The sequence below is a fragment of the Desmodus rotundus genome, chromosome 9, assembly GCF_022682495.2.
Source record: "Desmodus rotundus isolate HL8 chromosome 9, HLdesRot8A.1, whole genome shotgun sequence".
Lineage (NCBI taxonomy): Eukaryota > Metazoa > Chordata > Mammalia > Chiroptera > Phyllostomidae > Desmodus > Desmodus rotundus.
In genome coordinates this window covers 45,850,878-45,863,199 of record NC_071395.1, presented here as the reverse complement: position 1 = coordinate 45,863,199, position 12,322 = coordinate 45,850,878, and the positions used below count along the sequence as shown (strand labels likewise).

General features: G+C 59.4%; 1 protein-coding gene across 1 annotated transcript; it reads left to right on the top strand.

The window, feature by feature from the left end:
* Positions 1-10,077: 10,077 nt before the first annotated feature.
* Positions 10,078-11,934, top strand: JUNB (JunB proto-oncogene, AP-1 transcription factor subunit). Its single transcript, XM_024556929.4, has one exon. It carries the CDS (start codon positions 10,378-10,380, stop codon positions 11,419-11,421), a length of 1,044 nt encoding a protein of 347 aa, XP_024412697.2. The 5' UTR covers positions 10,078-10,377; the 3' UTR covers positions 11,422-11,934.
* The last annotated feature ends 388 nt before the right edge of the window (positions 11,935-12,322 follow it).

The following is a 12,322-nucleotide window of genomic DNA, read 5'->3' as shown; positions in this document are numbered from 1 at the left end:
AAAGCCCGGATCCGCGCCCTCTGACGCCTAAGTTCTTTGGCAGCCCCTCCCCCGAGGCGCGGGCGATTTAATGAGCAGTAATTAAAGGTTATTAGCTGCACCCGGAGGGAAGGGCGGGCTCTGCATTGGGGGTGGGCCTAGGTCTGAGGGGAGGGGCTCTGAGTCTGGCTTCTGCGACCCTGCCCCGGAGCGGGTTAGGCAAGATGGCCAGAGCCCCTACGCCTCTTCGCACTAACACAGTCACTCTACCAGGAGACACGCGGTTGCAGCTCACTCAGATGTGCAGACGCACGCACGCACGCACGCAGGGGCCTCGGAGGCTCGTCTACATCCCCTTCCCGTATTGTTTTCAGCCTCCAGCTCCTAGGAGCGGGTGGGAGGGGAAGTAGTGGGGAAGGGGACAAGGGCGGGCAGGCTGCGCTGGCTTCCGGACTAGGCTGCCTTCCGGCGGGCGTGGGAACCAGTGCCACCGACTCCAGCATCCCGCACTCACCGTAGGAGAATGCCAACAGGGGGAAATGGGGCCGTCCTGGTCCTGGGTAGAAGTGGAAGGTGAGCCAGGAACTAGGATTGTTCCTGAACAAGGAAGAGGAGAGGGGCTGGGAGTGTATGTGAGAGGCCCTGGTTACTCAATATTTGGGGACTTGCTGGAATCACCAAGTATTCCCTATGAGGTCCCCCATGTTCGCAAAACCTCAGAGATTTTGATGTTTAGGAGGGAGATGAGAATTCGAATATTTGGAGCATGGACTTGAATTATTCTAATGATGATATGATAGTATGGGCATTCTAGATATCAACTGACCCAAATCCACATATTTGAGGAAAGGTCCCCGAGCCATCAGTTTGGGAGAGGATCACCGAACCTCAATTTGGGGCGGCGGGAATCTCATGTTTGGGCTGTAAGGGAGCTCCAACGCTGGCAGAGAAGACCAGTCATCGCTACTATGGGATGCAGGGAGTCACACTGTTGGGTGCTCCAGGAACCTTCAATGAAAGAGGTCTAAAGCCCTTGTTTTGGGGCAGAGACTCTATATTTGGGGGAAGGATGAAACCCCTCATTTTTGGTGGAGGAGGCCCCAAAAGTTTGGGGGATGATCTGAAGGCCCCCATTTAGTAGGGACAGAGTGTGCCAGTCTGGGCCAGCAGCCCCCAACTGGTTTGAGGACCCCACTCCCTCTTGTCTGTTTCCAGGAACAGCTGGGCCCAGCCTGGGAAGTACTTCTGGGAAACGGGTGACTCAGCCCCTCCCAGCGGCTACAGCTGGACGCCCCCCCCTCCCCCGCACCCTCTGGCCTTCACATCTGGGCAGAAACCCAGTCATGAGGGTTGGATGGGGACCCTGGGCTCAAACAATTTCAGGATGTTGCCCCACCCCCAGGGCTGACCACAGCCAAAGGGTGGACACCATGCCACATAGCACGGTGGATTCTGACAGGCCCTCTGCACTGCAGACACTGACATCCCTCCAGGAATTCCCATCTTGTCTCCCCCCACCCACCTTGTGTCTGTGTTTGAGTCCATGTGAAATATGCTCACATTCCTGTAGGTGTGACAGGGTGGTTCTGTGATTGTGTGCACATAGGTGTGTGTGTCTGCACCCACCTGTGTCGTGGGGCCCTGGGAATCTATGCTACAGTCTACCGCTGTGTGACTTGTTTGTGGGGTGGAGGGTGTCAGGGTTGGGACACATGCTCTCTGTGTGAGACCTTGCTTTATGTCTATAACCTGTGTCCTTTGTGTGAGAACTATGCAACAATCAGTACCTCAGTGTGGCTTTAGGTTGTTTCTGTGTGGCTGTGTCCTACTTTCTATCCTTCACATGTCTTTCTATGATACTGTGACCCTCTCGTGTCCTTGGTTTGTCCATGTCCCCACAAAAATATGGATGTCCCTGTATGTGGTCTTTGGGTTTGTTTCTGTGACCCTACTTTATGCACCCTCTTTGTGATGACCAAATGACCAAATGATTGGTCCAAGACTTTGTGTCTTTCTTTGTCTTGCTGGTGATGGTGTGGCTTTATCAGAGTGCCTGTGTATGCCATCTGTATATGAAGATGGCCCTGTCCCCACCACAAATGGTGGGTGACAGATGTGCCTGTGTCACTGTTTGGGTGTCCATATGTGTCTACGTGACCCTATCAGCGTTCGCTGCAGGACTGGCTAAACTAGTGGAGATTTGTGCCAACGTGTAGCAGGTGTATCCTGTGTCTGTGTAACTCCGTGGGTCTTTGGAGAGTTTGTGACCTTGCCAGGGGGCGTACTAAAGTCACACGGGACAGAGCACTCAGTGGAGGCAGCAACGTGCACAGGGGATGTCAAGTGCGCTGCATCCTGCCGCTCTCTAATGGGAGGGCTCCCTCCCCGCGCTGCGGGGGCGCGTGCGTCGTGCGTGACGTGAGACACGACGGGGATCGCTGCGTGCGTGGAGCCCTACGCGGTCGTGCGTGCGAGCACGGGGAACAGGGATGAGTTAGCTGCGTGCGCGCGTACGGGGGCGGATGGGGGGCGCACGGGGCATGGTACTTGGGGCGCGGGTGAAACCCAGGAGGGGCCCGCCGTTAACCCCTTCCTGCCCGACCTGAAACTTACGGCCCCTCGAAGGAGCGCGCGGGGCCTTCCCCGGGGCCTGGGGGCCGTCCCTGCCGAGGGGAGGAACCCCAGTCGAACCGAGACCCCCCTGTTACCATAGGAACTGGAGCTTCCCGCGCGGCCTGCGGGTGCCCCCTCCCCTCCTGCTGTTCCTCCAGCTCCGTTGTCTGCAGATCACGTGCTTCCCGCTCCCGGTCTCTGGGGAAGGGGGCTGGGGTCAGTGAGGCCTGGGCATGCGTGACTCAGGCCAGCCTGGTGGTCCACTGACCGCAGCGGACCTTGCTACCCCTTTTCCGCCCCTGTGACTCATTCCTCTCGGCTTTCCCCTGTGTGACTCAGGCCCCTGGGGAGGGGGCCTGCGGACTCTAAGACCCCTCAAGGCAGGGAGGGGGAAAGGGGCAGCTTAGAACCAAGTTCTAGGAACCCTCGTGCTTCCGGGGAGGAGGTCTCCCTCCAGTGGAGGTCAGTGTCGTCCTTTACCTGAGCCTAGCCAAGGTCACTAGAAGTGTTTCCCCCCACCTAGGAACTGGCTGTCCCCCCCAGGCCTCCGGGAACCCAGCCCCCAGCCCTCCCCGCCACAGCCCACAGGAAGTTTTGGCAGAGCCTGTCGTGGCGATGAAACGGTTAAAGCCGTTTTCTTATTCATTTCATCCAGGGGCCCCTTTTGACTCAGAGCAAGCTGGGTGCCCCCTTGAGCCAAGCCTCTTGGGGACCTCGTTCATACTCCACCCCACGAGTAGCATTTTTAGAGAGAGAAGGTTAGGCGGTTGGTGAGCTGGCTGGGAGACTTGGGTAGCATACCCAAGAGCTGGGTTCAGATCCTGCCTCTGCTCTCATTGCTGTCTGGGTCTCAGTTACCCTACCTAAAAATGGGGATAATTATGTTCAGCACGTTGTGCCGTTATGGAGATTAGGTGAATAATGGATGAGACTTTTTGCATCCAGTGCTGGGCACAGGAGCAGAAAGAGGCCTTGGCCCAAAGAAGGACCCAGGCTCCTCCTGTTTCTCAGGCCTCAGTGTCAGGGTGTCTAGCAGGAGCAAGTCCATGCCAGCAGGCCTTGCCCCACCCAGGCACTCTGAGGCCTTGGGGTTCATCCTGTCCACCCCTGCCCCGGGCAGACACCCAGGAAGTGAGAGGCGGGACAGGAATGAGGCGGAACCTGTTGGGCTTGTCACCTCCCCACCCCTCACCCTCATTCTGTGGCCCTGAGAGGGCCCCCACACTGCAGCCCCACCCCCTGCTGCCCTGGACTCCTGGGTCCTGACCTAAGGGTGGCCCCAGGGAGGGGATGTTGGCGGAGACAGCGTCTAGGGAACATCCTGTGGACTGCTGGCTGGACAGACCAGACGGGAGGGTCAGCCCCTCCCCGGGCTGGGCAGAAGTCGGCTAGGGGCAGAGTAAACATGGCCCAGGGTGGCCAGACTTGGGGGGGTGGCAAGGAGCATACACATACACAGTCACCCTGAGAGAGCCAGTCCAGACACACAAACCCCTGTCATCCTGGCCACAGAGAGACTGCTACCCTAGGACACAATGACAGGGTCATCTGGGCAAGAGGACCCAGTGTGGGCTGTCACACACGGACACAGAGGCAGGACAGACTCAGGAGCAAGACTGAAATGCTGTGAAACACACAAAGCCGTCAACACTGCCCTGGCTGGTGTAGCTCAGTGGATTGAGCATGGGCTGTGAACCAAAGGGTCGCTGATTCGATTCCCAGCCAGGGCACATGCAGGCCAGGTCCCCAGTAGGGGACAGGTGAGAGGCAACCACACATTTCTCCCCCTCTCTTTCTCCTTCCCCTCTCTCAAAAGAAAAAAGAAAAAAAATATTGTGTGCATGACAAACATTCAGGCAAGATGGACATATGTCACACATAAGCACAGAGAGAGAGATATTCAGGTGAGCACAAAGCCTGGCTAACGCAGTGGCATGGTCACACATGCTGAGACAAATCTGACAGGCCAGAGACACACAGGACAGACGCACAGACAACTGTACATCAGACATAAGCAGGTGATGCTTCATGTTGACAGGCTCAGAGAGGGACAGTCACTTTCAGTGCCTCAGTTGTACAAGAGGTGTTTGGACGCACACTGTCAGATCCTGATCTGACACACAAAGCAACACGGTGTGTGCACACCACATGCACTGGCAAGGTTGTCAAGGCCCCCAGAAGCACGAGAGAAAAACAAACCTACGATGAGACAGAGGGAGAGGACATACACCGGCCATGACAGCGAGTCCCCTCCCGCGGTTGCACACACACTCAGAAGGCTCTGCAGACACACACGGCCTCACTGGCAGCATTGGTAGCAGTCACATATTGGACCCGTTGACAGGTGGGACAGATGTGAGAAGACAAACTGACATATTCACACATGTGGTCGTGCCAGACAGTCATAGCAAGCACAGAGAGGCACACACAGGCCATTCAGATACTCACAAGCCCATTGACACAGGAACACCTGACAGAACCTGTTGGCTAGCATGCACACACACACCCCAGCCCCAGAGTTCACATAGGCACACACACACACACACACCAGACACAGACAGGCCACATCAGACATTCACAAACACATTGGCACAGAGACACCCTGACGCACACAGCCAGAGCTCACGTGGACACATGCACACACCAACCTCAGACCTCACACACACACACAGACCTCACACAGGCAAGCCATGGACCTCACACACACAAACACACACACCAGACAGACATAGGTTAGCTATATGAACTCCAAAACAACACATGCATATAGGCCAGCCATATGCGACCAGTTCCATGGACCATCCACACACAAACCCACCACTCCCCCCACAAAGCAGACAGGCCCCACACAGCCCTGCAGGGTTGGGCGGACACACAGACACATGCACTGGGGAGACAGGCCTCACACGTACTCTCGCGGATCCTGACAGGCCAGTCATGCGCAGACCCACCGCCGACCAGACAGCATGTGTGTCCCTGGAGCCCCGCCGACACACATGCTCCTGGGCCATGCTGAGCTCCTGTGGAGCTCTGGACTTCCCAGTCTGTCTCTGTACCCCCCGCCTCCATCCCTGCGCTTCCTCTCTCCAAACATTAGCCTGGACTTCCCTCCCTCCCTGCTATTTGTCACTTCCTGGGAGGCCTGGCTCAGCTGCCTCAGTCCCTAGTGGGCTGTAGACCTGTTTTCTCAGTGCATCCTCTATAAAAGGGGCACCCAGAATCTCAGCCAGGCCCAGGCCCCCCAAGACTTCACCAGCAGTGTATAGTATGCGGCGGGGAGACAGAAGTAGTTTTATGGGAAACTCCCCTCATGCCCAGCTGAGTCAGCCTGAGGAGACAGCCTCTCCTTCCTGCTTCCAAGAAAACCCAGCAGCTTCCTCTCTGGCAGAGCGGGTGAGGGACCCCCAAACCACGGAGGTGGGGTAGGGAGGTAGCTGGCAGGCCAAGGGTTCCTGGGGGAGGACCTCCGTGATTCTTACCCTCTTCCTGCCCAGCTGCCTGTCCACACCCAGGGGCAGGGACGCGGGAGGCTGGGTGCTATGACTTGTGGGTTCTCGCCCTGGCCTGCCCGCTGGCTGACTCACTCGCAGCCCCCAGCCCAGTTTCCTGGTGAGGGCCCCACCGGTCAGTGGGGCCAAGAGGGAGGGGGTCACTAGACTATTAACAAGAAGGAGAAGTCCCTCATGTCAAAGTCGAAAGCCCCGGAGAGATCCGTGGGTGGGGGTAGATGAACTTCCCCCTTATCCTGTTCCCACCCCAGGCCCTGGGCCCCTGGGTGTGGGGGGAGCCTGGGCAGAGAGTCCCCCTCCAGATGCTGCTCTGGAGCCCAAGGCCTGGGCAGTCCCCAGCTGCATCTGGACACCCAGACCAGAAGGGAGAGGGGGCTATTCTCACACCCTCTTCCACGGGCCTTGGCGCCAGCAGAGCCAGTAGGGCGGTGTGAGGGGGTGGTGCTCAGGCCACAAGAGTGAGACTGGCAGGGGCCTGGAACCGGCTGTACCAGCTGTGCTGGGCTCCGCCCTCCCTGGCTGGCTCGTTTCCCACCCCCTGCTCAAACATCCATGCACAGTGCGTGGAGCTACCCAACCCCATTTCAACGTGCTGGCCTGTCCTCCCCACTCACCAGCACCCCTCCACTATGTGCCCAGCTCCTGTCCCCCAACCCAGCAGCACCCTCCATTATGTGCCCAACTCCATTTCTCTCCGGATTAAAGACGACGCTAACTGAAAGGGCCTGCAAAGCTTGGCATACAGTTGTTCTGCATAAAAGCCTCTCTGCCTCTGATTGCCCACAGTATAGTGGCTAATACTCTGGAGCTAGACAGCTCAGGTTGTATCTCAACTCCAGCGCTCATAGTTGTGGGACATCTGGCAAGTTCTTTACCTTCCTGTGCCTCAGTTTTCTCATCTGTTAAATGGGGATACATAGCATGCATTTTGCTGGGTGGTTGGAAGCAGGCAATTAGTTAGTCTACTTAAACCACTTAGAAGAGTGCCTGGCCCATGGCAAGAGCTATATAAGTGTTAGCTATTAAAATAATAATTATTATTTCTCTGTCTGCCTATCATAAGTATCATTGCTCATTGTCTGCATGACGCTAACCCTGCCCCCAGTTTGTTTCTCCAGCCATCTCTCCCTGCTCTGACTCTGACCCCCATACACCAACTTTTCCTTGCTGGGTCCTTGCTCTTCATCTTGCCCCCCTCTGTGCCAGCCTCACAGTTCTCCAAGACTCCCCTGGCCTGGCCAGCCTCAGCACTGGCCAGGGCTGACTCACCATGGCCTACTGGCCCGTGGGACCTGCAGGTTGGCTTCATGAGATGCTGCCCTCTGGCCAGACTTGCCCAGTCCCCCAATCCTGCCCACTGCGCCCCCGCAGGGCCCTGGCCAGATGTCAGCTGCAGTTATTAGCATGGGCGGGAGACACAGGCCTTGGCAGCATGCCTGCCAGACTCAGCGGCCCGCTGGAATCTCCCTTGAGCCTGGAGCAGGGAGGGGAGCAGTTCATGCTAGGGGAGGAGGGGAGGAGGCACCCAGGGGTCACAAGTACCTCAAAAGACCAAAGACAGGGATGCCCCCAGATTCTTATGGGACCTTCCTCCCGAAAGCCACTGCTCCACTGGACTTCCCCATGCCCCCACATAGCTCAGTTTCTCTTTCACCTCTTTCATTTTCCTTCTCTCCCCCACCCTTGGTGAGTTCTGTGACTGCCCTACAAAGGCTGGCTAGCCCCATCCCTTAGTATCTCTCTACCCTAAGGAAACTTCCATCATTCCAGAAGATAGAGGTCTCTCTCTCAGAGAAAGAGACTCAGCTTCTCACCTTTTGTTGTAGTGGCTCACATTTCAACTGTTTGGAAGTTCCACCATAAGTCTAACTTGAAGCCTCACCATCTAAACCTCCACCCAATCCTCTGGGTCCCCCCAGATTCTCCCCTTGGATTTTCAGGTCCCTTCTGACTGGAGGTAAGGGGAGACCTCAGATGAAGGAGATGCCTTGGGGAGAGAGGGAAGCCCTTCTAGGTGTTCTGGATGGTTGACCATACCCCCAGACTAAAACAGGAGTAGGGGCCCTTGCCCACAAGAGTAAGGGGCACCCCAGCGCCTAGAGTTGCTTGTGGGGAGAGGCCCCAAATCTCCTGGCAGAAAAGATGAGTACCCCGCCCGAGGGAGGAGGCAGCCGTGCCAGCCGGCCCAGGCGCCAGGGACGCCTGGAGGCATTGGCCCGCCTCCTCCACTCCTGGTCGGGCCAGGGGCGAAGTCCGACCCAGGCCCGTGGGCAGGTGGAGACCTGCAGGGCTGGGTCGGGCCGGGCCGGGCCTGGCAGGACACAGCTCCAGAGCGACTGGGTGGGGCTGGGCCAGGCGGCCGTGGGGGCCCTGGGGCCGGAGGCTGGGGCTGGTCAGGACTAGCCGTCGGGGGCCCGGGCGCGCCCTGGGACCTGGCAGATACCCGGGCTCCTGGCTCCTGGCTGGGGGCCCAGGGACACGACTGGCCCCACCCCTTCCTGTGCCCTTATATGGGAGTCGGGGACGACCTGGGGACCCCCTCCCCCAGCCAAGCGCAGACTCCGGCCTGTTGCCACGGTGACCAGGACCCGCTCCCCTGCGCGTCCCCCTCTGTCGGGCTAATGGAATCGTCCCCTGACTGCCAGCCCCCAAGATTGCCCGCGGGCACCGCAGGCGGTACCATTGCTGGAGTGGGGGGATGGTGACTGGAAGCCTCTGAGGCTTGGCGTGTTCAGTGCACCCCGGCCTCTGCGGGGGGTCCCGCGCCCAGGTTCCTCTTCTGAGGCGCAGAACTCAGCCCGACTCAGGGCGGGGTGCAAGGTCCCGGAGGATCCGAGTGACGGAGACTGGGCCGGGCTCCTTCCCCCAGGGCTGTTGCCACATTTCCTGCCGCCGAGTTCTTCCCCGGCCTGTTTCTAAGGAAGGAGTGGGGTTGGCGACCGCGCCCCGGCCTTGGGGCTGGGTCCAAGCACCGGGGAGCCGACGTGGTGTCGGTCAAGCCCAGGGTTCTGGGGGGAAGCCTTTGGGATAGGGACAGAGGATACAGGCGCCTGGAAGTCACCCACAAGAGAGGGCACCAGCCATGGAAGATCCAGCAGCCCAGTTCCTCGGGGTCCTCAAAGACCCTTCTCTCCCTCCTGTCTCAACCGAGGACCCTCTGTCATGGTCATCTCAGCTCTGAAGATGTGCCCCGGCCCTTCTAATTCTCCATCAGAGCTTCACAGATGACCCCAACCTGTGACAGTGTCCCCCTCTTCTACCACACATATTTTCCCTGACTCACTGCACCCCAGGACCCTCATTCACTGTATGCATATCTAGATCCCCCTTCCCATTTATGGTGGACATCAGCCTCTCCCACGGACTCCCGGACCCTACTCATATGTTGCATAATGGGTCTTTAAGCTCCTTCCCGTACACCCTTTTCATCCCCCCCCCCACACACACACTTTTCCTGGGTTTCCCTCAACCCCACTCTACTCGGGACCCCCACTCAATTCCTGAATCAGGCGTCTCGCCCCTTACCGCTCTCCCATTTACTCTACTTAACCCTTCCGTCTCTCTATCCATAGCACTCCAGCCACTCTCAGATACTACGGATTCTTCAGGCCTTCTGTGTACAACTTGGGCCCCCCGCAGCCCCACACACAAACACTAGCTCTGTACCAGCGCCTCAAGCCCCCCATCGCGTACTCAGGGGTATCATCACCCTCCCTGGAGCCTCTCCCGGTGTGCCTCGGACCGTCCCAGCATCCCCTTCCTCGCACGCCCCGGGGTCCCCTGAGCCCCTCCCCCCGCAGCTTCGCCAAACCACCCAGCCCGTGGCCGCTGTTTACAAGGACACGCGCTTCCTGACAGTGACGCGAGCCGCCTCCTCCCCTTCCCCACGCTCGAGGAGGGGGGCTCTGGGGGCTCGAGCGGCGGCCAATCGGAGCGCACTTCCGCAGCTGACAATCGCAGTATAAAGGCGTGTGGCTCTGGCTGAGCGGCTGGGACCTTGAGCGCGGCAGGCCAGCATCACAGCCAGCAGGGAGCGGGAAGCAGGGGGAAGCGACACCAAGAAAGCGAGCGCGCCGGAGAGGGGCAGAGGGACTCGCGAAGCCGCACACAGCTTCCGCGCACGGCGTCCCGCTGGCCTCTCCCGGCCGGTGCCAGTCCCCGGGACCACGCTTCCAGACACCCAGTCAAGCCACTAACGAGGACAGCGCACCGCTCGCCGCAGCGAGGCCCGGGGCGGCCCCGCAGGGACCACCCCCAGACCGCCCGGGCCGCCCGGATGTGCACTAAAATGGAACAGCCCTTCTACCACGACGACTCATACACAACGGCGGGATACGGCCGGGCCCCGGGCGGCCTCTCTCTACACGACTACAAACTCCTGAAACCTAGCCTGGCGCTTAACCTGACCGACCCTTACCGAGGTCTGAAAGCACCCGGGGCGCGCGGCCCCGGTCCAGAGGGCAGCGGTGGTGGCAGCTACTTTTCCGGCCAGAGCTCGGACACAGGAGCGTCGCTTAAGCTCGCCTCATCAGAGCTGGAGCGCCTGATTGTCCCCAACAGCAACGGCGTGATCACGACGACGCCTACGCCCCCGGGACAGTACTTTTACCCTCGCGGGGGTGGCAGCGGTGGAAGTGCGGGGGGCGCAGGGGGCGGCGTCACCGAGGAGCAGGAGGGCTTTGCCGACGGCTTTGTCAAAGCCCTGGACGACCTGCACAAGATGAACCACGTGACGCCCCCCAACGTGTCCCTGGGCGCCAGCGGGGGACCCCCAGCTGGGCCCGGGAGTGTCTATGCCGGCCCAGAGCCTCCTCCCGTCTACACCAACCTCAGCAGCTATTCCCCAGCCTCTGCGCCCTCCGGAGGTGCCGGGGCCGCCGTCGGGACCGGCAGCTCGTATCCGACGGCCACCATTAGCTACCTCCCACACGGGCCGCCCTTCGCCGGCGGCCACCCAGCGCAGCTGGGCCTGGGCCGCGGCGCCTCCACCTTCAAGGAGGAACCACAGACCGTGCCTGAGGCGCGCAGCCGCGACGCCACGCCGCCAGTGTCCCCCATCAACATGGAAGACCAAGAGCGCATCAAAGTGGAGCGCAAGCGGCTGCGGAACCGGCTGGCGGCCACCAAGTGCCGGAAGCGGAAGCTGGAGCGCATCGCGCGCCTGGAGGACAAGGTGAAGACGCTCAAGGCCGAGAACGCAGGGCTCTCGAGCACTGCGGGTCTCCTCCGGGAGCAGGTGGCCCAGCTCAAACAGAAGGTCATGACCCACGTTAGCAATGGCTGCCAGCTGCTCCTTGGGGTCAAGGGACATGCCTTCTGAGTACCCCTTCTCCATACGGACATTCCCCCTCCCCCAGCCTGGACGGCTGGACGCACGCCTCCCACAGGGCGAGGGGGCAGGCGGTGGGCACCGGCCCCAGGGCTTGGGGGCGCCGGAAACAACACTGGACTCCTGCCCGCCGGCTCTGCGCCCAGTCCTTCCACCTCGACGTTTACAAGCCCCCCTTTCACGGTTTTTTTTTTGTATGTTTTTTTTTTCTTCTGGAAACGGACTCGATTCATATTGAATATAATATATTTGTGTATTTAACAGAGAGGGGAGGAGGGGGCGATCGCGGCGGAGCTGGTTCCGCCGTCCGGTACTCAAGCCTGCGGGGACACTGGGGAGGAGACCTGCGCCCCCTACCCTTCCCCCTCTGCACTGTACTGTGGAGAAGAAACACGAACTTACTCCCTAAATAGTTTATTTTAAGATGTGTTTGTGTGTGTGTGTGAGTTTGTTGTCCTGACTTTTTATTGAATCTATTTAAGTAAAAAAAAAACCGGTTCTTTATTAATTTCTGTTGTCTTTTTTTCCAAGCCGGGCGGACGTAGGGAGGAGAGTATTGGGATGTCTCCACCCCAGTGCTGTTTGTGGCTCGCTTCTGTATGTGTGTCCCCTCGCCAGCTCTGCCCAAGAATCTCGCAATCCCTCCTCGTGTTCCCTGATCCCAGGAGTAGGAAGGTCCAGGGCGGGTATGCAGTCCAACCACCCAACACCTGGGGCCTGATGCCTGGGGCGATACATGCAGTGCGCAGGTGCGGCCCCGCCCAGCCGCGCGCGCCGGGGCTTTCCCTGCTTACGCAACGGAAGCGCTGCCCATATATGGGTGGATGCTGCCTAGTGACGCGACGGCGGTCTCTGGGCAGATTCCGGGAATCCCCTCCCCCGCTCTGCCCGG